General features: G+C 39.8%; 1 protein-coding gene across 4 annotated transcripts in view; it reads left to right on the top strand.

Annotated features, from left to right (window-relative positions):
• Positions 1 to 22,790, top strand: part of RHBDL2 (rhomboid like 2) — a 595,588-nt gene that overhangs the window by 304,306 nt on the left and 268,492 nt on the right. For all 4 annotated transcript variants that reach the window (XM_044083432.1, XM_044083438.1, XM_044083448.1 and 1 more), the window contains exon 3: positions 18,857 to 19,008. In XM_044083432.1, coding sequence (XP_043939367.1) covers positions 18,857 to 19,008 — 152 coding nt within the window. The remainder of the gene's footprint in view (positions 1 to 18,856; positions 19,009 to 22,790) is intronic.

Below are 22,790 nucleotides of genomic sequence, written 5' to 3'. Positions count from 1 at the left end.
ATCATTTTCTATGATGTTTTGTGGCTTATGCTTCCAGTGTTTTTCACCTACTTCAGTACCATAATGTTTGCACAATCTTCAGTGCAATAGTCTTGCCACATTATTATGCCTTTCAGTATATAGTCCTTCTGCTATTAGTATTTCACAACAACCAACTGTTTCCAGTTCTGTTGTACAAAACCTACATTTGTCTGTTTCTCCCACATGTTCAATGGACTTTCTAAACCAATGTGTACATAGCCCAATTTCTTGGGCAGCCAATATTAACCTTTCATCTCTTGGTTTGAATTCGTCTCTCCTTAACCATTCTTGCATTCGATCCTAATCAACATGAGGTTCTTCCAGAAGTTTTCTATACTTGTAACTATATTTATGTTTGTCTTTTCGGCTTTTCCCGGTTAGAAGTTGCCACAGTGGAACTTTGGTCCACTAATGATTGGCAGTAGATTTTTTTTTTTATGGTGCCGAGTTGCCAGCCCAACTTTCAGCGAAGGCACGCCCATTCACACATGTCTTTCAAATGCCACTCGACCCCGGGGAGGACATGCAGACTCCACACAGAAGGCACTCCAGCTGAGAATCGAACAGGAAAACCTCTTGCTCTGAGGCAACAATGCTACCGCTGCACCATGCATTTTCCATATTTCTTGCCTTCTCATCTGGTCCTTTACCTTAAATTCTTTCTTTTGTTTTTTGGCGCATTCAGTTGCTGCCTGATATTTATCTACTTCTGGTTTGATTTCCATTCCTGCTTGATGCCAATATGCTTCTGCTAGACTAAGCAGAGAAGTCATCTTAGATTTATTCTCCTTGTAGGTTCATAGGCTCATAGGTGTGTACTAGGCTAATGGCCCTGGAGCCTTTACAAGCCTAGCCAATAGGAATATCCTGGCATCATGCCACCTGACCTTAGTCCAGAGTACCTCTGTCGAGTAGAGTCACTGAAGTGATCCCGCGGTGAATTTTCTATTTCCCATCCACTCATGACAATTTCTCTTGAAGAGGGCCAGTGAGGTGCTCTCTTTGACATGTATGGGGAGTCTATTCCATAGCATGGGCATTCTGTTGGTTATGAACCTGTCCCTCCAGCTTGTTTTGTTGATTGTGGTAATGAGGTTGAGGTCTCTGGAGCATGTGGTGTGGAGGGATTGGGATTTCTTTAGATGTAGCATTTCTAACAGAGAGTATTATAAATCATTTGGTGAGGATGAGACATACTTCTTGTTTCCTGTCTAATCTATACAACATGTTTTGGGGTCAGTCAGTCACTCCAAAACTGTAAGTTAGGACAGGAAGAGCAAATTGGTTAAAAGCTTGAATTTTGTTCCTAGATGTCAACACTGTTTTAGGATTAATTTACATCTTCTAAAGTATTCCTTATTAAGTCTTGTTTGCATTTGTTCATGTTTTATTGTTGTTCCTTCATCAATTCCCAAATATTTATACACTCCCTCTTGCTCAAGTTCTTTTTTTAGTGTTGCAGTTTTCCTGCTTTAAAGGTTGTTTTTGCACATTTATCAAGACCAAATAACATTCTTATGTCATTTGAAAAAGTTTTGACAACTTGCAGTTGTGCTTTCAGTTCCTCATTTTATAAGCTATACAGTTTTAAATCATCGACAAAGACAAGATGAGAAGTCTTTACACTTTGTTGTTTTCTAAGAGCCAAATTATTGCCATGACCTAAGCTGTTAAGTAGAGAGCTTAATGGATTAAGGGCAAGACAGAATAACTGCGGTGACAGAGAGTCACCCTGGAATATCCCCCTTTGAATTTTTATCCCTGGAATAATAATCTGTCCTTTATCATGGCTTAATTGCAGAATGGTCTGCCACTCTTTCATTGTCACTGTAATGTAGTCGATCAGTTTTTAAGCACTCTTTTATCCATGAATGTGGGATACTATCAAATGCTTTTTTATAGTCAATCATGCCATACTTAGATTATTCCCCTTTTTACATTTCTCCGCTAATACTTTACTTAACAACAAATGATCCTTTGTTCCATATGACTTTCTTTTATTGCCATTTTGTTCTGCTGCCGTAATTGAGTTTTCTTCTAAATGACTATAAACTCTGTCGGCATCAGTTCCAGTGTAGAGTTTATATGTTGTCGGAAGGCAAGTTATTGGTCTATAGTTTTTGGGGTAGCTTGCAGGTTCATTCTTTAAGTAGGAGCATTGTTTTTCCTGTTGTTAGCCAGGTTGGTGTCTGTTTGTGGTGCGCATATTAATAGTTCTTACTCATAGCTAAATCTTCGTGCAAAGATGTTAATACTTTTAACCAGAAGTTAGGTACTGCATCTGGGCCTGGGGTTTTCCAATTAGAGGCTTTTCTTAACTTCATTTCAATCTCTCAAGCTGTTACTTCATCCTATTTCATATCCTGTACCTTTAAACTTCTTATTATTTCTTTTACTTCTTCTATCCATTTAGCAACTTTGTTATGTTCCACATGATCTTCATAAATACGTCTCCAAAATGTATCTATTTCTTCTTTTTTGGTGGTCTTTCAATTCCTTTTACCTTGTTTCCCGGTTCTCTTTAAAACTTTTTTGTCATCAATAAATTGCTTATTTTGTACTTTTTCCTTTATATTTATCTGCATATTTTCTAACTTTTTTGCCTGTGCTCAGATTTTTAGTTTATTTGCGATAGTGCATGATAGATCCTGGTTTGTTCTAATACTGTGCATTTCTTTTATTACGTCTATCTTTCTTAGTATTTTTGTTGATCTGTTTCCTCGACTATATACTTCTAACAGTGACACTTCTTGTCTTAATGGCTTTATAGTATTCGTTATTCTCCCTTTTTTAATTTCTCCAGTCTTCTGGGTTTCTAATACCATGATGGGAATGGACACCATTCCTAAGTCCAAGTATGATGTATGAAGGTAGTGATATGTCATCAATCATACTCAAATCTTTTTGAGGTAGATATGAATAAAATAGGACCAGTTGATTAAGTAATCAACTGATTGATTTATTAAGTAAGGACAAAGGGGAAAAATGTTAATCTAGCTGTAGAAAGTTAGAGAAAATAATAAAAAATATGTTAAAAATCATGAGGCAAAAGCAGCAAGACTACTTTCAGAATTAAATGCAGTGTATTAGATAATGTTTACTGGTATGAATGACATTTTTATGTTTGTGCATTTGGGGATTGGTTGCTTTGGAAGTGTGAGATACTTTTACAGTTTGTCATTTTATTTTATAGTGACGCTATTTAGGGACTGTTTCATTCATTAAAACAGATTTAGTTGACTTTCCTGACATGAAAATAAGGGCATCAACAATGAATCTGGCAGTCGGTGCAGCAGGTAAAGGCTGTGAGCTGCAGTTCCTTTGGCACAAAGTTTGATTTTTTTCAGTCCTCATTTGCCTACCGCATGACCTTGAGCTAGTCACTTAACTAGATATTGCTCCTAGGTTGCCCAGAAAAGAAATCATATATGTAGTAGGTGTACTTGGTTAACATATTATTAGAGTTCAAAATATTGTTGAATTTTATCAATAGGAAATACAGTTATTTTAATGCTCAGTCTGATATGTTTACATTTATCACACACTTTTCACAATTTGCTCATTATGTGTATATAATTTTCAGAGTGAGCACAGTATGCGTATAGGATTTTCACAATATGCACAGCATGTATATATGATCAGATAGACTTTACAGTGTCGCTCACAACTGACACTATCCAGCCATAAGCTTGAAAAGAGGGGTGACAAGTTCATTGTGACATGTTGGCCAAAATGAGTAACATTACTATATGACTGGACAACTAGTACATGTTACTTAATGGGATCCAATATATAAAAAAAATCAGGATTCAGGTATATGAGTTATTTAATGATAAATAATCATGTAACGTGAAATAAAAATGATACTAACAAGGGTATTGCATTTTTTATTTAGGGAAACAACAGTTACAAAAGACATGATTTAATGCATGTCAGGACTTGTGGGGAGTAATATAAGTCGTAGCTAATTTGTATAAGTGTAATAAGAACAGTAGAAAAGGTAGACGTATATACAGGGTAAATGCAAATGGCTGTTATATGCAGCGTAATTCATGGATGTTAAATCTTGACCTCTCTAGCCCTCTTTAAGAGGGACCTGGATGACTGGATAGGAAACAGAAAGTACACTCCTGGGATCCCTACTGTGCCCCTGCTTGACAGGGGAAACAGGTGCTGACTTTGTGAGAATGTGCAAAATTCTTAGCTAGGCTTATAAGGTCCTCCGGGCCAATAGTCTAGTATCATCCTATGAACCTATGATCCTTTTTGACACAAAGTTGAACAGACAAGTATTTATAAAGTTAATACAGGTACATGAGAGAAAAGGAAGAAAGTGTGATACAAATATTGCACAGTTATTGCAGGTAGCAAAATAAAATTAAAGACTACCAAACATTGACTGGGAAAACTACTCAAGCCCAAACACCCTCGCCCAACGGTTCCTTGAATTTATAAACACTAACGCAATGGAACAACTGGTCACCACTACCACAAGAGGGAACAACATATTGGACCTGGTCATCACCAACATGGGGACTCTATGTTCCACACCAGAGGTAAACCCCTCATTGGTAACATCAGACCATAAACAAATTTCCCTGGACATCCATATCCCGTCCCCACCCCCAGCCAAGGAAATCACTGTAAAGAATTTCCCAAAAGCCAACTTTGCACTTCTCAAGACTGAGGTGGAATCCTTCAAAGCCCCTGGGCCAGAGGATAATACAGCCCAATCCACAGAATCATTTACAAATGCATTCTATGAGCTCCTGCAGGAATGCATGGATCATGCTATCCCAAATAAAACCAAGACTCACTCCTCCAAAAGCAGGAGACCAGTCTGGTGGACCCCGGCCATAAATAAGCTATACAACAGAAGGAGGAAGCTACTACATGACAGAGCAAAATCCCAAAAAGGGAAGGCATCTCTGATCAGTATTAGCAAGAAACTTCGATCCCTCATAAAATCATCAAAGGCCAGTTTTGAAAGAAAAATTGCCCTAGACACTAAAGATAATCACAAGGCCTTCTTTAGTTATGTCAGAAACATGGGCGGAAACTCCCAGATATGCTCTGAATTGTTGCATAACAGTACAAAATATACCGAACCTACAGACATAGCCAACATCCTGGCAGACAGATTCAGCGCAAACTTCTCCCCCTTCCCCCCCAAAGGAGCAAACGCCTATCCCAACTGAATGTAACCTCCCTGACATCACAAATGCACAGGTGAATGCTGCCCTCTCCAAAGCAAAAAAACACAGCATCTATGGGACCGGACGGTGTCCCAGGCTGTGTCTTAACACGAGCTCCAAGAAGAACTGAACCCTCACATTAAGTCACTGTTCAAATTTAGCCTTACTACAGGATATGTACCCAAAGAATGGCATACAGCTACAGTGGTCCCACTCCACAAAGGTGGTGCCACAATGGACCCCGGAAACTATCGCCCCATAAGCCTGACTAGTCTGGTCTGTAAAGCTGTGGAGCATATTATCATGGGACTCATAAACAAAGACATTGGGAGCCTCCAGACACTGGACCCTACCCAATTCAGCTTTGTTAAGGGCAGATCTTGCCTCTTAAACCTAGTTGATTTCTTTGAAACAGTTACCAAAGCCATAGATGAGGGCAAGGTAGTCCACACAGCCTACCTGGACCTCACAAAAGCCTTCGACACAATACCCCACTCGGGCATCATAAATAAGCTTACCAGCTTAAATATCAACCCCTATATCACAAGATGGGTTGCAAACTGGCTCAGATGGTCAGAATTGCAGGTGCCATGTCCGAATCCAAACCAGTTACAAGTGGTGTCCCACAGGGCTCAGTTCTGGGACCTCTCTTGTTCGGTATATACTTCTCTGAGGTTCAGGCTAACACGGGGATATTATGGCTGACAAAGTTCGCAGATGACTGCAAACTGGGGGCCATAATTGAATCTCCAGCTGACACAGGCATCCTCCAAAAGGGTCTCACAGAGACGGATGCTTGGTGCCAGAGCCACGGCCTCAAGCTAAATGCTAAAAAGTGCATAGTCATCCCCTTTGGGAAAAACAAGGTGCCCACAAATTACCACATAGGTGGTAATCCATTAAGTACGGAAGAAGTAATTAGAGATTTGGGGACCAACGTAGATAGTAATCTCTCCTTTGAAAACCACGCCGCCAAACTGGTTAGAAAGACCTTCTATATAGCCCACCTTATCATGAAAGGGTTTGCATCTAGATCAAGAGAGGTCATTGTGCCCCTCTACTCATCAGGCCCATAATTGAATACAATGCCCCTTTTGGGATGTACCTTACCCGACACCTGCAGCAACTGGAGAGGCCCCAAAAGTACCTCACCAAGAGGATCATGGGCTACAAACAGATGTCCTATGCAGCTCGACTAAAGAAACTCCAGCTCTACTCAGTTGCTTACCGCCTACTCAGAGACGAACTATGCCTGATGTACAAAGCCATGTCAAACCCAGAATTAATGGACATGCTCCACCTCAAAAAATCCAAGTCCCTTAGAGCTACACGCTCCAGGGACCTAAACCTCAGCACAAAAATAAATAGGACATGCTGGAGGGACAGATTCATTGGAATAGAATCCCAATTCATGTTAGACATAGCCCCTCGCTGACCCTCTTCAAGCGAAATTTGGACGCGTGGATGGGAAATCGCAAATTCACCCCTGGGATCTCTCCTGTGTCCCTGCTAGACAGAGGCACAGTAAACTAATCTTAAAAGGGTACCTTCTGTGACCTACTTTACAGAGGCACAGTAGGCTAATCTAATAGCGAGGCGGAAGCCAAATACACTCTGGCTAGGCTTATAAATGCCCTAGGGCAGATAGCCTAGTATCTACCTATGAACCTATTATTTGAGTAAACATTATCAAGCTGCATATGTCTCTCATGCTAAAGGAGCTTATAGCTCACTATTGGCATGGACAACCAATCTATTTCTAGTTTGGGGAAGATTTAAAAAAATGCACTTAGCCGTAGCAGTCATCATTCTGTGTAGGACCTTAATAATGAGGATGGTGCAAAATAGGTAATAATGAATTAGTAACAATAATAATAGTTTGTGCATGTATATAAATACATAGAGTGAGTGCTTCCACTCAAGCACTTAAGCCAGTAAGTTTGTTTGTTTGTGTCTTTCGGCTTTTCCCGGTTAGGGGTCACCACAGCGGAACTCCGGTCCGCTAATGATTGGCAGTTGATTTTTACGTACCGGCTTGCCAGGCCTGACTCACAACCTTCAACAAAGGTACGCCCATTCACGCATGTCTCCACGCAGAAGACGCTCTAGCTGAGAATCGAACCGTAGGTGCATTTCTAAATTAGTATGCAGTTTTCCCTGCACCTCATGTCTATCCTACTGAGTTATTTCTCAATGCAGATATGAGGATAAAAATAACCAGGTGGTTGTCTATTACAACTTTGACTCAGGTCTCTAGTATCCACTGTCTTACATATCTAAAGGTTGATTTTGTAGCTTAATGAATTAATAAAAAAGGAGAACTGTTCACACACACACACACACACACACGCACACACACACACACACACACACACACACACCAACTGGTATAATGTAACTGTCAGAATGGATTTCTATATTGCAGATGTTGCTTATAGGCAGGCTAAGCCAGAAAACATATTTGTATTCTGTCACACATGATGCTACAATTGTGTATTCCAGGTTTCGATAAGACGACACAAATCTGCTTTGTCTGTTATTATGAAATATTGCTTAACTAGGAGAGAATAGTTGAGCTTTGTACTTAAAAGGTGCAGTGTGAACATAAGGCACTGTCAAAAAATACTTTAATAGACTGCCATTCTGCTTGTAACCTTGGACATACCAAGTGCTGTGTGAAAGGAAAATTACTCCATGTGAGATCATGGGAAACCTGGTCAGAGTTTAAGAACATTTTGAAATGTAACAATATGGGCTGCCATTAAAAGATGATTATGTGGTGTTGCTGACAGTTTAAGAATATCAATTATGATTGGAAGTATATTCTAAAAGGTACCACATAAGCTGGACAATACTTTGTTTCATGTATTTACATTAGTCTTTGCAGTCTGCCATGTTAGATTTGCCTTTGTGTTGTTTAAATAGCTATGTATTCTGGAACCAGTAAAGCTTATTGCCACGACACAGTTTCATGTCTCAGTAAATTTTCTGTAGACAGGACAGAATTATAAAGATTTATGCATTTGATGATGTGCACATCTCCCAGTTTATAGAGGGGTAGTTAAAGTCTCTTGGATGAATAGTGCTTGGCTTAATACATAGGAACTCCATATTAGTTAGGTAGGAGGTATGGGCTGATGGGGACATAGAGGGGGTCCTACAGTTAGTATAGTTAGCTATGATATGATAAGGGGTTCTGTTAGTGACAAGTTGGACATGGATGAGTTCCAGGTCATTATCTTGTCTAAGGAGACTGGAAATGAAAATTTTAAAGAATATGTATTTATTTATTTATTTATTTATTTGTATTTGTTTTCTGGGGTAGAGCACTGATCTGCAGGGACCTTTTTCAGACTCAGCCTGGGAGTGGTGTCTGGTGAAGTGACTTGCACAGAGTCACACAGTTAGACAAGGGAGGATGAGTGAATCAAACTATAAAGACACTGCCTCCTTTAGCGCCTTTGTCTAATGTGGTAGACCTGAACTTCTGATAGCCGTTGAAATCCTGCAATGATGGAGTGGCTTCAATGGTCTTGAACCAGGTCTCTCTGAACTTTTCCTCAAGGTACAGTAAGCTTGAATTAGTGTAAATAAATATCAGGGGTCTTGGGGTGTGTGTGAAAGTGCTCGACTCACTGAGAAAAACACTTTAACTAGATGTTCCTGCATTTTCAAAAGTGCGTTGAAATCTGGTATCGCATTTTGTTATTTTTCGGTGTCAGCCACAAGTTCAGCAAAGTTGCACACATATGCATACATAAATATGTATGTTTATGTGTGTCACTCCTGTCTAAATTCCTTCTTCATTGACTCTATCTACAGTCTAACCAGAAATGACACTACTACCTACCCCACTTCCCCTCCATGCACTCAATCAACCTCTTTTTCTTTTAAAACCATCCCTACAACCTATAGGTTCATAGGTTCATAGGTTTCTACTAGGCTATCTGCCCTAAGGCATTTATAAGCCTAGCCCAAATTTAATACTGTGCCCATTAGTTTGTTGTGCCTCTGTCCAGCAGTGACACAGAGATGATTCCGGGTCTCCCATCCACAGGTCTAGATTTCTTGAACAGAGTCAGCGAGGTGCTCTGCCTCACCCACAGCATAGAGTCTCTGAGTGATAAATCTATCCCTCAGCACGTCCTATTTTATCCCGTGCCTTGCTCTAGTGGTTTTGGTGGATTTGGATTTTTGAGGTGGAGCATGTCCATTAATTCGGGTTGGACATGGCCTTGTATGTCAGGCACATGTCACCTCTGAGCAACTGAATAGAGCTGGAGTTTCTTCAATCTGGCAGCATATGACAGATTTTGGAGTTGTCTGGTGAGATACATCCCGAATGGGGCATTGTACTCGATCATTGGTCTGATATAAAAAGAGTAAGGGGAACAACAACCTCACTAGATCTGGATGAAGGTCTTTCTAACCACTTTAGCAATTATCAAATCACTTCTTAGCAAACTGAAAACATGTTCACCGTCAGTCAACAACCTTCCTCCTCAATTCCTAAAAAATGCTGCCAGTTCTATCACTTATCCCATCTCCATACTAGTAAATAGATCCATCAGGGAAAACATTGTACCTGACATCTGGAAAAATTTTGTGTCATACCCTTACACAAAGGTGGTATCTCTACTGACCCCTCGAATTTCAGGCCTATTGCTATTCTATCTCCCTTGTCAAAAATTCTAGAAAAATGCATTCATAAACAGCTCCTTGATCACCTTCTGCTTGAAAATCTCCTTACCCCCACACAGCATGGTTTTCAACCAAAACACAGTACAGCTACTGCTCTGACATCCTTTACAAACTCTATCGCAAACTCTTGTGATAACAATAAACTAGTTTCCTGTCTATTTCTGGACCTCTCCAAAGCCTTCTACACTGTTTCCCACAGACTACTTCTATCCAAACTAACTTCTTTTAATGTATCCACCTCTGCACTGTCTTGGTTCTACAGATACCTCTCCTATAGATTCCAGTCATTTAAATGGCAATCTAACTTTTCTTCCATCTTACCTGTACAAACAGAGCTACCCCAAGGCTCCATCCTTGGAACCCTACTATGTAATATTTTTATTAATGACTTTGACTCATCCTCTCCTCTCTCTTCAGTTATACAATATGCTGATGATTCCACAATCATCTCCTGCACCAACAATATCTCCCATCTTCACTCCCTCAACCCAAGAGTCCCTGCACTCAATCAAAAAATGTCGAACTTCCAACCAACTCCTACTTAATCCTAAGAAGACTAAACTTCTTTTATTCCTTCCTAAATCTCTCCAACACCATAAAACTACCTTTACTGTCTCCTCCCTAAACAATGCTATCATCTCTGCTGAACTTCACACAAACCTTCTAGGCGTTATTATAGATGACCAGCTAAAGTTCGATCTCCATACTCAGCAGTGTATTAAAAAGATTCATCAAAAGTTAGGCCTGCTGTATAGGCATAAGAAATTCCACACAAATGCTTCTAGGTTCTCCCGTACACACACTTCCCTACTCCCCACCTTGCTCTATGCAGCCCCTATTCTTACAAACCTCCAATCCAACCTTCTGTTTTAATTGGAACTCACCTGTAACAAAATTGCAAGATTTGCTTCCAACCTCTCCTACCGCTGTCACAACTGCCTAGCCTTAAAATAACTGCAGCGGCTGGAATTTCATCATCAAATCCTACTTCCCCAGCTTCTCATGACTCATTCTCTCTTACATGAACCCTCCTCCTTCATCCATTCCTACACTCCCAGCCTTGCCCTCTGTAGCTCTCAACACCATCTTCTGCAAGTTTATGTGCCCAACAAAAATATTGGCAAACTCCTCTACAGCCACTCAGTGGCAAATGCCAGGAATAAACTACCACTCAGTGTTTGATCTATCCCAAATGCTAACTCTTTTAAAACAGCTCTAAAAGAGAATCTTCGTAGCTCATGGTCATGGAATCACCCACCCTAACCCTCTCTTCCTCTCCTTTACTCCTCTAATACTCCTGCTGCTGCCATCTCTGCTTTCAGCCTCTCACAGCCTACAACACTGTAGACTTAGATATTGATCTCTGCCTTAGGATAACTTCCTGTACGTAGTGTAAATTTATAATATGCTTGTTCACCCTAGTTTACTTACATTTGAGCATTTTTAGTTATCCTATTAATTTTGTAAGTTACTTTTTGAAACCTAATTATGTGTTTTTCACTTTTCATGATCTAGCATGTTTTTTCTCTCACTGAGTTATCATATCTGTTACCTTTAAATGTTTTTGTGTACTCTGTCATATGATTACTTGTGTTCACATGTACTACTTGGAGCTTTTCTCCTCAGGCCTCCGCTGAAAAGGGGCATTTTCCCAGTCGGACTACCCCAGTTAACAAATGTCAAATAAATAAGTAAATAATTGCATCCAGCTATCTGTATAGTAACATATTGTAGTGATTCTTGGCAGAATTTTTTCAAAGTCACGTAAACATTGTGTTACAAATGTAAATGGAATTGTTGCTTCAAAAATAATATAAGTATTTTATATAAAGGCTGCAAATAAAAATGTTTCTTTAACTTGCTGCTTTCCACAACAGCCACAGTGGTGCAGCGGTAGTGTTGTCGCCTCACAGCAAGAGGTTCTCCCGTTCGATTCTTGGCTGGAGCACCTTTTGTGTGGAGTCTGCATGTCCCCCCTACGGTCGAGTGGTGTTTGAAAGACATGCGTGAATGGGCGTGCCTTCGTTGAAGGTTGGGCATCGGTCTGGCAACTCAGCTCTATAAAAATCGACTGCCAATCATTAGTGGACCGGAGTTCCGCTGTGGCGACCACTAACTGGGAAAAGCCGAAAGAAAAACAACAACTTGCTGCTTTCCACAAAAGTATAGTTATCAAGGAAGCAATGTTCCTGAATAACCTGTAAGAGTATACTCATCTTTATAAGAGACTTCCCTGTACTCTTAATATGAATATACTTGTCACTGTTCTCAAAATCTAATTTCTGAAGTCCTGGTAAATGTGTATACTTAAAACTAAGGTAGCAAGGTGGCATCTACAAGCTGACATGATTTACTAAGCATCACAGTGAAATGGTCAGCATGAAATGTGCAGAGATTACGTTATTAAGGAATGTTTACAAAAAGTTATGAAAAAATAGGGCATTTCCATGTTCACAGAAATAATACAAAAACAGTGTGAATTACTGCCATGTTAGGAGAGGTGTATTCAAGCAGTGGGTGTTAGTAAAATGACATTAGAATATGCTGGATAATATGAAGACATTCTGAGATATAAATGGTATTTTTGTAAAGCTGCTATTAGCTATAGTTTCATAACTGCATCAATTTCATAAAAGCTTTATGACCTACAGGTGAACAAATGGTTCCATTGTATACAAAACATTAAGGCACACAATGTTGCCACTAATATTTTCCATCTAACACAAACAGTTTTGCAGGTTAATATTGTTTTAAAATACTGTCAAATTATTATATGCATAATTTTCATAAATTCGCAGTGTTATAAACCAGCAGTATACTGCCCCCTTTTGTCATACATCGTTGGAAAGCTACTGAACAGGTGAACAAGTCCCTCACTGATATATTGGACCTATATTCACAATTACATAGGTCCATAGGTTGATACTAGGCTATCTGCCCTAGGGCATTTATAAGCCTAGCCAGAGTATGTTTGGCTTTCGCCACCCTTTTAGATTAGTTGACTGTGCCTCTGTATAGTAGGTCACAGAAGGTAGCCCTTTTAAGGATTGTTTACTGTACCTCTGTCAAGCAGCGACACAGAAGAGATCCCAGGGGTAAACTTATGATCTCCCATCCATTCGTCAAGATTTCTCTTGAAGAGGGTCAGTTAGGGGCTCTGCCTGACATGGATTGGGATTTTGTTCCAGAGTGAGGGGAGCCTCTGGGATATGAATCTGTCCCTCCAGCATGTCCCATTTATTTCTGTCCTGAGGTTCAGGTTCCTGGAGCATGTAGCTCTAAGGGATTTAGATTTCCTGAGGTGAAGCATGTCCATTAATTCTGGGTTGGACATGGCTTTATACGTCAGACACAGATTGCCTCTGAGTAGGCGGTACGCAACTGAGTAGAGCTGGAGTTTCTTTAGCCGAACTGCATAGGGCATCTGTTTGAGCCCCTTGATCATCTTGGTGAGATACTTTTGGGGTCTTTCCAGTTGCTGAAAGTGTCGGGTAAGGTACATCCCAAATGGGGCATTGTACTCAATTATGGGCCTGATAAGTGATGAGTAGAGGGGCACAATGACCTCTCTTGATCTAGATGTGAACCCTTTCATGATAAGGTGGGCTATATAGAAGGTCTTTCTAAACGTTTTGGCAATGTGATTGTCAAAGGAGAGATTAATATCTACTTGGGTCCCCAAGTCCCTAATTACTTCTTCCGTACTTAATGGATTACCACCTATGTGGTAATTTGTGGGCACTTTGTTTTTTCCAAAGGGGATGACTATGCACTTTTTGGCATTTAGCTTTAGGCCATGGCTCTGGCACCAGTTATCTGTCTCTGTGAGACCCTCTTGGAGGATGCTTGTGTCAGTCGGAGAGTCGATTATAGCACCCGGTTTGCAGTCATCTGCAAACTTGGTCAGCCATAGTCCACCCATGTTAGCCTGTACCTCGGAGAAATATATACCGAACAAGAGAGGTCCCAGGACTGAGCCTTGTGGGACACCACTTGTAACTGGTTTAGAGTCTGACATGGCACCTGCTATTCTGACCATGTGGGTTCTATCCTTGAGCCAGTTTGCAACCCATCTTGTGACATAGGGGTTGATATTTAAGCTGGTGAGCTTATTTATGATGCCCGAGTGGGGTATTGTGTCAAAGGCCTTTGCGAGGTATATTCTCCAGTGTTCTCAGGAAAGCCAAGTGAGGTTCCTGTGTTTGGGAGGGTGGTCTGTAGCAGGCTACAAACTGGAAGGCAATTTTGCCCACTGTTAGTTGCACATGGATGGTCTCCAAAGCTTCGTGCAGTGCCACTAGCCTGGAGGTGTGGGTATCTTTGATAAATATGGATACTCCCCCTCCTTTTGTGGTTCGGTCCGAGTTTTGGGGCCAGAAAGCATGGTATGAAGTATAGCCTGGTAGTGCTGGGGTGCTCTCTGGAGCCTTGAACCAGGTTTCTGTTACTGCACATATATCGATATTCTCCCTACTGAGAGTCTCGAGTGCATGCATCTTGAGGTTTAGACTTCTGGCGTTGAGCAGCATTACCCTTTGTTTTTTTTTTCTTTGTGTTGTCTATGGGGGTGGGTTTGTCTTTTGAGCCTTGCCTAAAAAAGGCACTATGGGGGAGGCAAGAGCCTTAGCCAGTATTCGAAAACCCAGGGGTGACAGGTGCAAGCCGTCCCTAGCGAAGTAACGTGGCTTGTCGAGCATGTCATCCCAGGGTGACAGACACTGGATCCCCTTTGAATGACACCAATACTTTAGCCAATTGTTAAAATTGATCATTTTGTCTTTATACTGTGGCATCATTCTTGGTGAGGGTAAGATGCTACTCAAGGTCAGGGTCATACAGAGATATAACTGTGGGGTTGACCATGATGTTAGTATTTCCTGGCAAACAAAATATGTTTTTCTTTCATAAATCTGCAATATAAAATCAGCATCTAGTGAATGGCAGACAGACAGTGTTGGCATAATGATTAAGGTCTTTACTTTATAGATCTGATAAAATGTGTTTTCATTAGAATTGGATTTTGGAGAAAAGGTCTTGGGAAGCAAGAGGTTTTCTAGCTTAGAAGATCTCAGGAAGCAAAGGTGCTAATTGGTATCCTGCTGTTCAGGATTAAATGAGATAAATAGTTAGATTCTGGCGTGTATCAGGCATAGAGGATTTCTTCATGGTTCAGTTAAATTAAATGTTGAAGCCTATAGTCCTGCCAATTAAGAGTGAAGTTAACCTTTGTGGATTTGAATTGTGTGCCTGGAGCATTTGCTGTAGTAATGTGTTGCAGTAAGAACAATAGTTGTGTAAAAACCTGAGCATTGTCCTAAAAAGGGACCCAGAGAGTAGCGGTACTTGGAACCACTTAGGTACTGTGGACATTAATTCCCCCTCCAAAAGGGAATTACTGAACTTCCTGTGAGTGACTTGTGTCCCTTTGTTTTGGAGACTTTGGGACTTTGAAAGAATGAAAGTATTTTATATGTTTTTCTTTGGTTGCCATTACAAAAAGTTATTTTCTTTGGTGCATACGTTTGTATGTTCTCCCTGCGGGTACTCCGGTTTCCTCCCACATTCTAAAGACATGCTTCTGGAGCATTTCTCCCCGGGCCTCCGCTGAAAACAGGATCTGTGGATCCTAGTCGGACTTTCCCGGTCAACAAATGTAAAATAAAATTAAAAAATAAAAAATAAAAGTATGTGAGGGGGCTGCATCATTGAATGTTTAACTTTTACAATAAAACTTTGTATGTTTAATGAATTTGTGAAATTTGTGCATTAATATGGCATATATATGTATATGTATGTATATACGTATATAGATTTATAGATACACACACATACAGTCAATCACAGTCCCTGTCAGGTTTATTACCTTTGAATGGAGGATGCTATTTTCCAGGGGATGCAGTAACCAAATTCACACAAATCATGCATCACAATATGATGTCACTGAGTCATTAAGTGGAAGAGAAGTTACCATTAAACACTACATTTACAAGTGATTGCTCTGACAGCAGACACCTTCTCTTATACAGTCAGTTTTGAGTCTTCATTTATGATGCAGGGCGTGCATATTTTCAGTAATGTTAAAGATGTCACACACTACCATTACAGTTCATTGCTGGATGATTTTAGACGCAAACACATTTGCTAACATACATAGTCAAATTACATGTACATCAGTCAGTTCACTCACAAAAGGACTTATTTTTTTCATTTCTTATCAAATGAAAGATATTTTATAGGACTCATAGAAAGGTGGCTAAAAAAATTCAGATTTAGAAAAACTGTAAGCCAACACATTCTGGCTAGGCTTATAGATTCCCTCGGGCAGATAGCCTAGTACTTACCTATGAACCCATTTACTGTACATTAGCAAGTCAAATGGCATCAGAAATACTTGGCCTAAGGATCTCAACCTCTTCTGCAACATCAACAGAACAGATTGCAGGGACAGGTATCTCTTGCAGAGGATACCACTGTTCTAGAACAGACTTCCCAGTAAATCAAAATTCATCTCACATTTAAGTGCAACTTGGATTTATGGATGGGAAACAGAAAATTTACCCCAGGACTTCCCCTTGAACTACTAATGGACAGAGGCAGCTCTTAAATGCTTTATCCCAAGCATGGATCCCCTCAAATTATCTGTGATATGATCCCAGTTATTCTTACTGGGAGTAATATATAATTGTCGACCTTGGGATGGGCAAGGCCAATATCTAATCAAATAGGGTAGGTTAATTCGAGTACAAAAAGGGAAATTGGCTAGGCTTAAAATAGCCTCCAAGTACTTACCTATGACCCCATGTAACTTCAGATCATATTATGATGTAAATACTCTGATAAATACAGTTCTTTCAGATGGTAATAAAATATTTCTCCTTCAAGATGGAATCAATCATATATGCGTGTTTCACCGTCATATCAAGATCACTTTGTCAAAAGCTGTGCCACAGAATGCTAGTTCAAGTCCACATAGAGGAGAAGCGTCAACATTGAAGACCAGATCACCAGAAATGCATTCAGTGAAAGCTCACTAACTACAATGGGAGACAATTTGAAGTACTACTGTATAACCCCATAGCCTGCATACAGGACAACTCCCACCCAGCACAAACGCATGCACAGCTAATTGTAAAGCTCCACACACTTCTTAAAGAAATTATCCTGAATCATATTGAGTTAATGACTGCAGATTCATGGATCTGCAACAAAATGATTATATTAAACAAGTATAATTGAATTTTTAAACAATGAGATTAACGTCAAGGATATTTTTGGCAGAGGATGTGTAATACAACTTGTATGCATTTCATGTGATAAGGTTAGTATCCTAGGAGTGTTTATCCAAACAGTAAAGTGAATTATGAAATCAGTAAGTTACAACAGTGTCCTGCTCTGTGCTTAGGCATCACAAAGGGGTCTGGAGTACTAAAGATTCTTCTATGTTCCCAGTTTATATGCTGGCAAAAAAGCTTATATTTTGTTAGTGGTTTTCCTGGCAACATATGCGCATCCTGAAACACCTTTATCTTGCAACAAGGGCCCTTAGACAGAGAGCCTAGACAAATTTTACAGGTGCTAGTTTTATTTTACAAGACAAAAAAAAAGTATATGTGTGACCATGGCATCTTTTGCCAACTGTTTCTCTGTTGCTTTGAGCGATATGTGAAATCATTATCAATTTATCCCAGTATTCCATGCTGTGTCACAGTTTATCATTATTACATTAATACTGCTACTAATGTAAACAATTTAATTTTTTTTCCAGATTGCCATTATTGTCAGGTTTTGCTTTCTTCACTTCAGTTTGAATAGTTTCTTTTTTGATATATTTTTGTTCTTTCTTTTGCTGGCCCAAAATGACCTTACCAGTAAAGTCAAATTTTATCCTTAAAGCTAACCCTTTTACTGCTTGAACTTCACATTTAAACACAGTGTGAGAGGTCAGTGTATTTTGTCCCCTTCCCTGCTGTCATTGTGACAGCTTCCAGATGTTCCAGTGCCCCAGGTCCTATGCTGGGAATGCCAGCATTCCGTTTAACTCTCCCTCCAGTCCAATGCCTGAATTTATTCTTGGTCCAGTGAGGAACTTAAGGGTGTTCATGGAAGGTCTATAGTCTAGCTGTTTTTTTTTATATATGACCTATATACCTTCTCTGCCTCCTTCCCTGTAGTCACTGACCTACATGTGAGGGCAGCTCTTCTCTTTGGACCACACCTCTCCTTAGAGATTACTATCGATGGATGTCCTCCCTTCAAAGATAGGCATCCGTCTCCTTCCCTCCTTGCCACTCCTTCAGTTGACTGTGACTGTAATGAAACCTGGTTCACCTGGGTTATAGTCAGAGCTTTATCCCTCTATGGCACTGGAGTGGCTTGGCGGTCAGTCTTGAAGGTACCCCAGTATATCTTTATCACTTGCTTTCCAGGAGGGATGTCATAAGAAGAGTAGAATCTGACTGGGACATTTAAATCATTGTTAAAAATGATTTTCTGGCAAAAAAAGCATTAAAGAATGTGTTGATAACAAGTACCATGGTCCCATGCAGCCCTCTTTATGTGAGCTGGATGATCATAGACTATATTGCCAGTTTCAAGTGTATTGTCAGGTCATTCTTAGTATCGAAGGTTTTTTGAGATACTGCAGATGAATGCAAGTGTCTTAGATGACATTATTCCTATGACCAGAATTAAGGCTTGAGATGGAGCTGCATCCAGGCCATTTTAGTGACTGCTGAGATGGGTACAACTCTATCTTATATATATATATTTATATAGCTCTATGGTTACCAGAAGCTGCATTCCTCACAAGAAACGAGAGGTACTGCTTCTGTACTGTCATGGTAAGAAGACTGTTGAAATAAAGTAAAAAAAGGACTAAAGTACTTGAGAGAATTATTAATAGAACACGAATAATTGCTACTTTTCTGTTTTTTTTTCAGCTAGGTGTTTTCATATACTATGCAGTAATGATGCCACAAAAACAATGGCTCACTCTGTCTAATGATGTGCTGACGAACAGTTCCCTTTCATTTGTGTCAAATAAGAGACGAGAAGCTTGGAGATTTGTATCTTACATGCTTCTGCATGATGGGTAAGAATAAAAAAATGAAAATATGAGAATGTATCAATTTCTGGTGAAATTCATTGTTGTATGCTTATAAAATTAATTTGGTTAAACCAGTTAAGTAGCTTTACCTAATTAAGATGACATGAATTTCCTGCAGTTAGCTACCTTGATAGCTAGCAAAATTGTTCCTTTATAATAACTTTCATCTCAGGCATGGCAGTCAGTCTTAGTTAAAACAGTCACTCAGGCCTAAATATAAAACAAATTAAAATAAAGCTAAACACTTTATCTCATGTTTGTTTTGATATTAAACAATTGATCTGATGTTGCCCTTTTCATTCTTCCTCAGTGTATGGGTTCAGATTTGATCCTCAGATCAGATTCAGCTGCATATTCTAGACTTCGGATCCAGCTCTCGAGCTCCTCCCTGTACCCATAATGCACTATTTCATCCCCATTACCTCAGATATTTGTCGTCATCACAAACAGACACAGATTCCTCTCTTAAGCATCAGTAAATCTAATTTAATGAGTTACTTAATTTTTTGCTATCCTTTAAAACTTCAACATTTATCTTAATTTATATATTCTCCCTCTTAGACTTTTAAAAGATGTTAGGATTTTATATTATTTTTTTCTTAATAGTAAATCTTGATTGCCATTGCTGGTATTTCTGCTTACCCTTTTACCACATCAGGTAATTCTGTTAAATTATCATAGTTGGTAAGTAAAATCTTTACCCTTTCCTCCCCCCCTCTTCTCTCCTAAAAATAAATAAAAAAAAACTTTTATTATACTTATTTTGTTGCTCCTTATTGGCTTTCTCCATGTCAGATAAACCTACAGGATTTAAAAAAAATGCACTTCTTGTGTGGCATAAAATCCCCAGTTTGGATGCCCACAAGGAATGCATGTACTGCCATGAACCTAGGCATTTGGACATTTCTTGTTCATTATGCTCTACTTTCAATTTTAGGACCTTGGCAGACAGATGAAACAAACTGATATTGAAAGGTCAGCTACCAGCTACTTGTTCTTCTGGGGCTCAAACCCCCCTCCAAATATAGCAATTCCACTCCCTCGGACCATAAAAAAAGCTTTCCACTGAAGTTCCCAAGGTCTTCCTCAGAGCCTCTGGCAAAAACAAGAAACATTTCAGATCAGAAACCCTCGGATCTAAAAGGTTCACCTCATATTGTTATGTCAGCATCTCCTACAACACCTTCAAATCCTAAGTCATCAAATCTGAACCATAGTAAGGCTCATGAGACTCTTACTCCAGGACTTCATATTAAACCCATATTACCCACATTGCCTACTCAGTTGTTTCAAACTCCAAGAAACCCTCCAGACCCCATCCACAACTTCTTCTAGGTCCTCCAGAAGTTTATTGGAAGCAGATGTGGATAGTATGATGTGAAAATTTCTCAGAAGTCAGATCCAGATGGGGGTCTTACCAGCTCTTTCCCCTGTTGGATCTGTGAATATACCTATGATATCTAGCACCATTCTATCTCCTTCTCTGATCTATCCTTTGATTTCAGAGTCCCACGATCTAAAATCCCTGAGAGGTCTGGTGTCTGATCTGAGGAAAGCTTCTTCTTCGATTCTGACTATATCCTTGACTAGTTCTGCTCCTATACCCTCTGATCAGAATGGGTTACAGAGACAAGGTGTCATTGTCAGATCCAAGGCAATATGTTCAGCTCCAATTTTGTTGGATCCATCCCTTCCACTTGGAGCCTTTGCTGTGGACAGTTTGGATCTGGTTCCGTCATTGAGGAGCGGACCCGAGAGTGGTCAAGACCTACCTACGTTGGGAGTTTCGGTTCCAAGAGGGGCGGGGCAAAGCTTCTCCAGGTCTGTCAGCTTTTGAGGTGGTGGAAACATTTTTCTCTATCCAGAGAACCCCCTGCTCATTTTTCATATCCTACCCTTTTGCTCTCATCTATTCCGAGCTCTGAGTCGATCAGACCTATTCCACAGAGACAGCCAGTTCCAATAAGTCTACAATCAGTTCCAATAGATGGACTTTCCCTTTTTTCCAGCATCTCACATCAACATTCCACAGAGGAGGTGTAGAGGAAGAGAACATGTAAAAGGAGACACATTGGATGCCTAATAAAGTGACTCACAGAGGATACTGATTTTGACGAAGGAGAAGAGTCCCGCAGATCATCACCAGATGACACCCCCTTTGGAGGTATTTTAAAAATCCTAAAACAAAAAGGTGGCTGGTCTTCCCAAAAACCCCACTCCAGAAGAATTGGTATTTTTGGAGGCTTTGGGTTCTGGGCACCTACATCTTGGGTCACCGCCCCCAGCAGATTAACTTATTAATTTGGTTTTCTGCTGGGCTGGGAAGGAGCCAGATACCATTGAACCAATCCCTGACAGACCCGATAAATTTTTAGCCCTGCCTACACACAGTCCCCACTGGAGAAAAAGAGCCCCAGTAGATGCTATGGTGGTGGCAGTAGCCACCAAAAAGGAGCTAGTAGAAGAGCTTTTCTGTTCATCCACCAAACAGCGAGTCTAGAGCATTGAACAGATTTGGAAAGTGAGTCTTTGCCTCAGCAACTTTTGTTCTGAGGTCATTAAACTACCTGGCACATTTTACTAGACTTCAGAGAAATTTGACCAAAAAAAAAATTGTGCCTCTTCCTACTTCATTTTGCTTGTGCTTAGGTGTTCAACTGCAGTTAGTTTGCCGTGTGAAGGCTGCCAGCCCAGCTAGCTCGAATTTTGTAAATAATTCTATGTCATTGTAAATATTAATATGATCCATAGGCTTGTCTACAGATGTAAGTAACCTGTATGTTATGTGCTGAGGTTCAAATATGTAATCACAGTGCACCCTGCTGGAAAAGAGTAGAGATATATATGGACTATATGCCTGTGCAAATGTATGTTATCATAGTAGAAGTTGGGACATACAGAGTTAACTTGCAAACTCTGTGAAAATAAGTAAAGAGTTTTACGATTGTGCCTACCACAGCTAGAAGACAGAATGTCTACAGCTAGAGTTTATTTCTATTGTCTTAAGGCAGAAATAATTACTAGGTTTAAAATGTAAAAGTGTTAATTGTTTTACGACTTCCAGTTTCAAGCAAGCTTCTAAGAGATTAGTGTCAGCTTCTAAGACTTAAGTATTTTTCATAAAGACAGGTTAAATTCTGTTGGTATCGGTTTAGCCTGTGAATTAGAGGCAGGTGTCAAACAGTGATGTCATCTAGCTAACATAGCAGTCTTAAGTCTTTCAGTTTTTCCCAGTTAGGGGTTGCCACAGCAGAATTCTGTTCCGCTCATGATTGGCAGTGGATTTTTACAGTGCAGAGTTGCCAGCCCGATCCCCAACCTTCAAAGAAGGTATGCCCATTCACGCTCGCACCTACCTGCATGTCTTTAGTGGCACTCGACCACAGGGAGGACTTGTAGTAATGTGTATTATTAATTTAAGAACTAGCTCAAAGAGAAAGTCTGTTCATTTTGTATTTGTCTCTGGACCTGTAAACATCTCACCGGCATTTGCCTTACTCTGTAAATAAAATTTAGATCACAGTATCTCTCTTAGAGATAGATAGGAAAATAGTAAGATCAGTCTAGATATTTTCTGTATTTATGTGAGACTGTCCTGCAATGTTGTTTTAAAGTATTTCCTGTGATTCTGAACTCTGTTGTCACTGTATTAGGTTATTGAGTATTGTCTTGCTCTGTTATTTATTATTAAATATATTTAAACCTTTTTATTGTGGCTGTTTTGTTAGAGATATTTAAGCTCTTAAAGTACTTGCATGTATTTGGTG

The sequence above is a fragment of the Protopterus annectens genome, chromosome 1.part1 (assembly GCF_019279795.1).
Source record: "Protopterus annectens isolate FY-2018-M chromosome 1.part1, PAN1.0, whole genome shotgun sequence".
NCBI classification, from domain to species: Eukaryota; Metazoa; Chordata; order Ceratodontiformes; family Protopteridae; genus Protopterus; species Protopterus annectens.
This window is presented reverse-complemented; position numbering and strand designations above follow the sequence as displayed.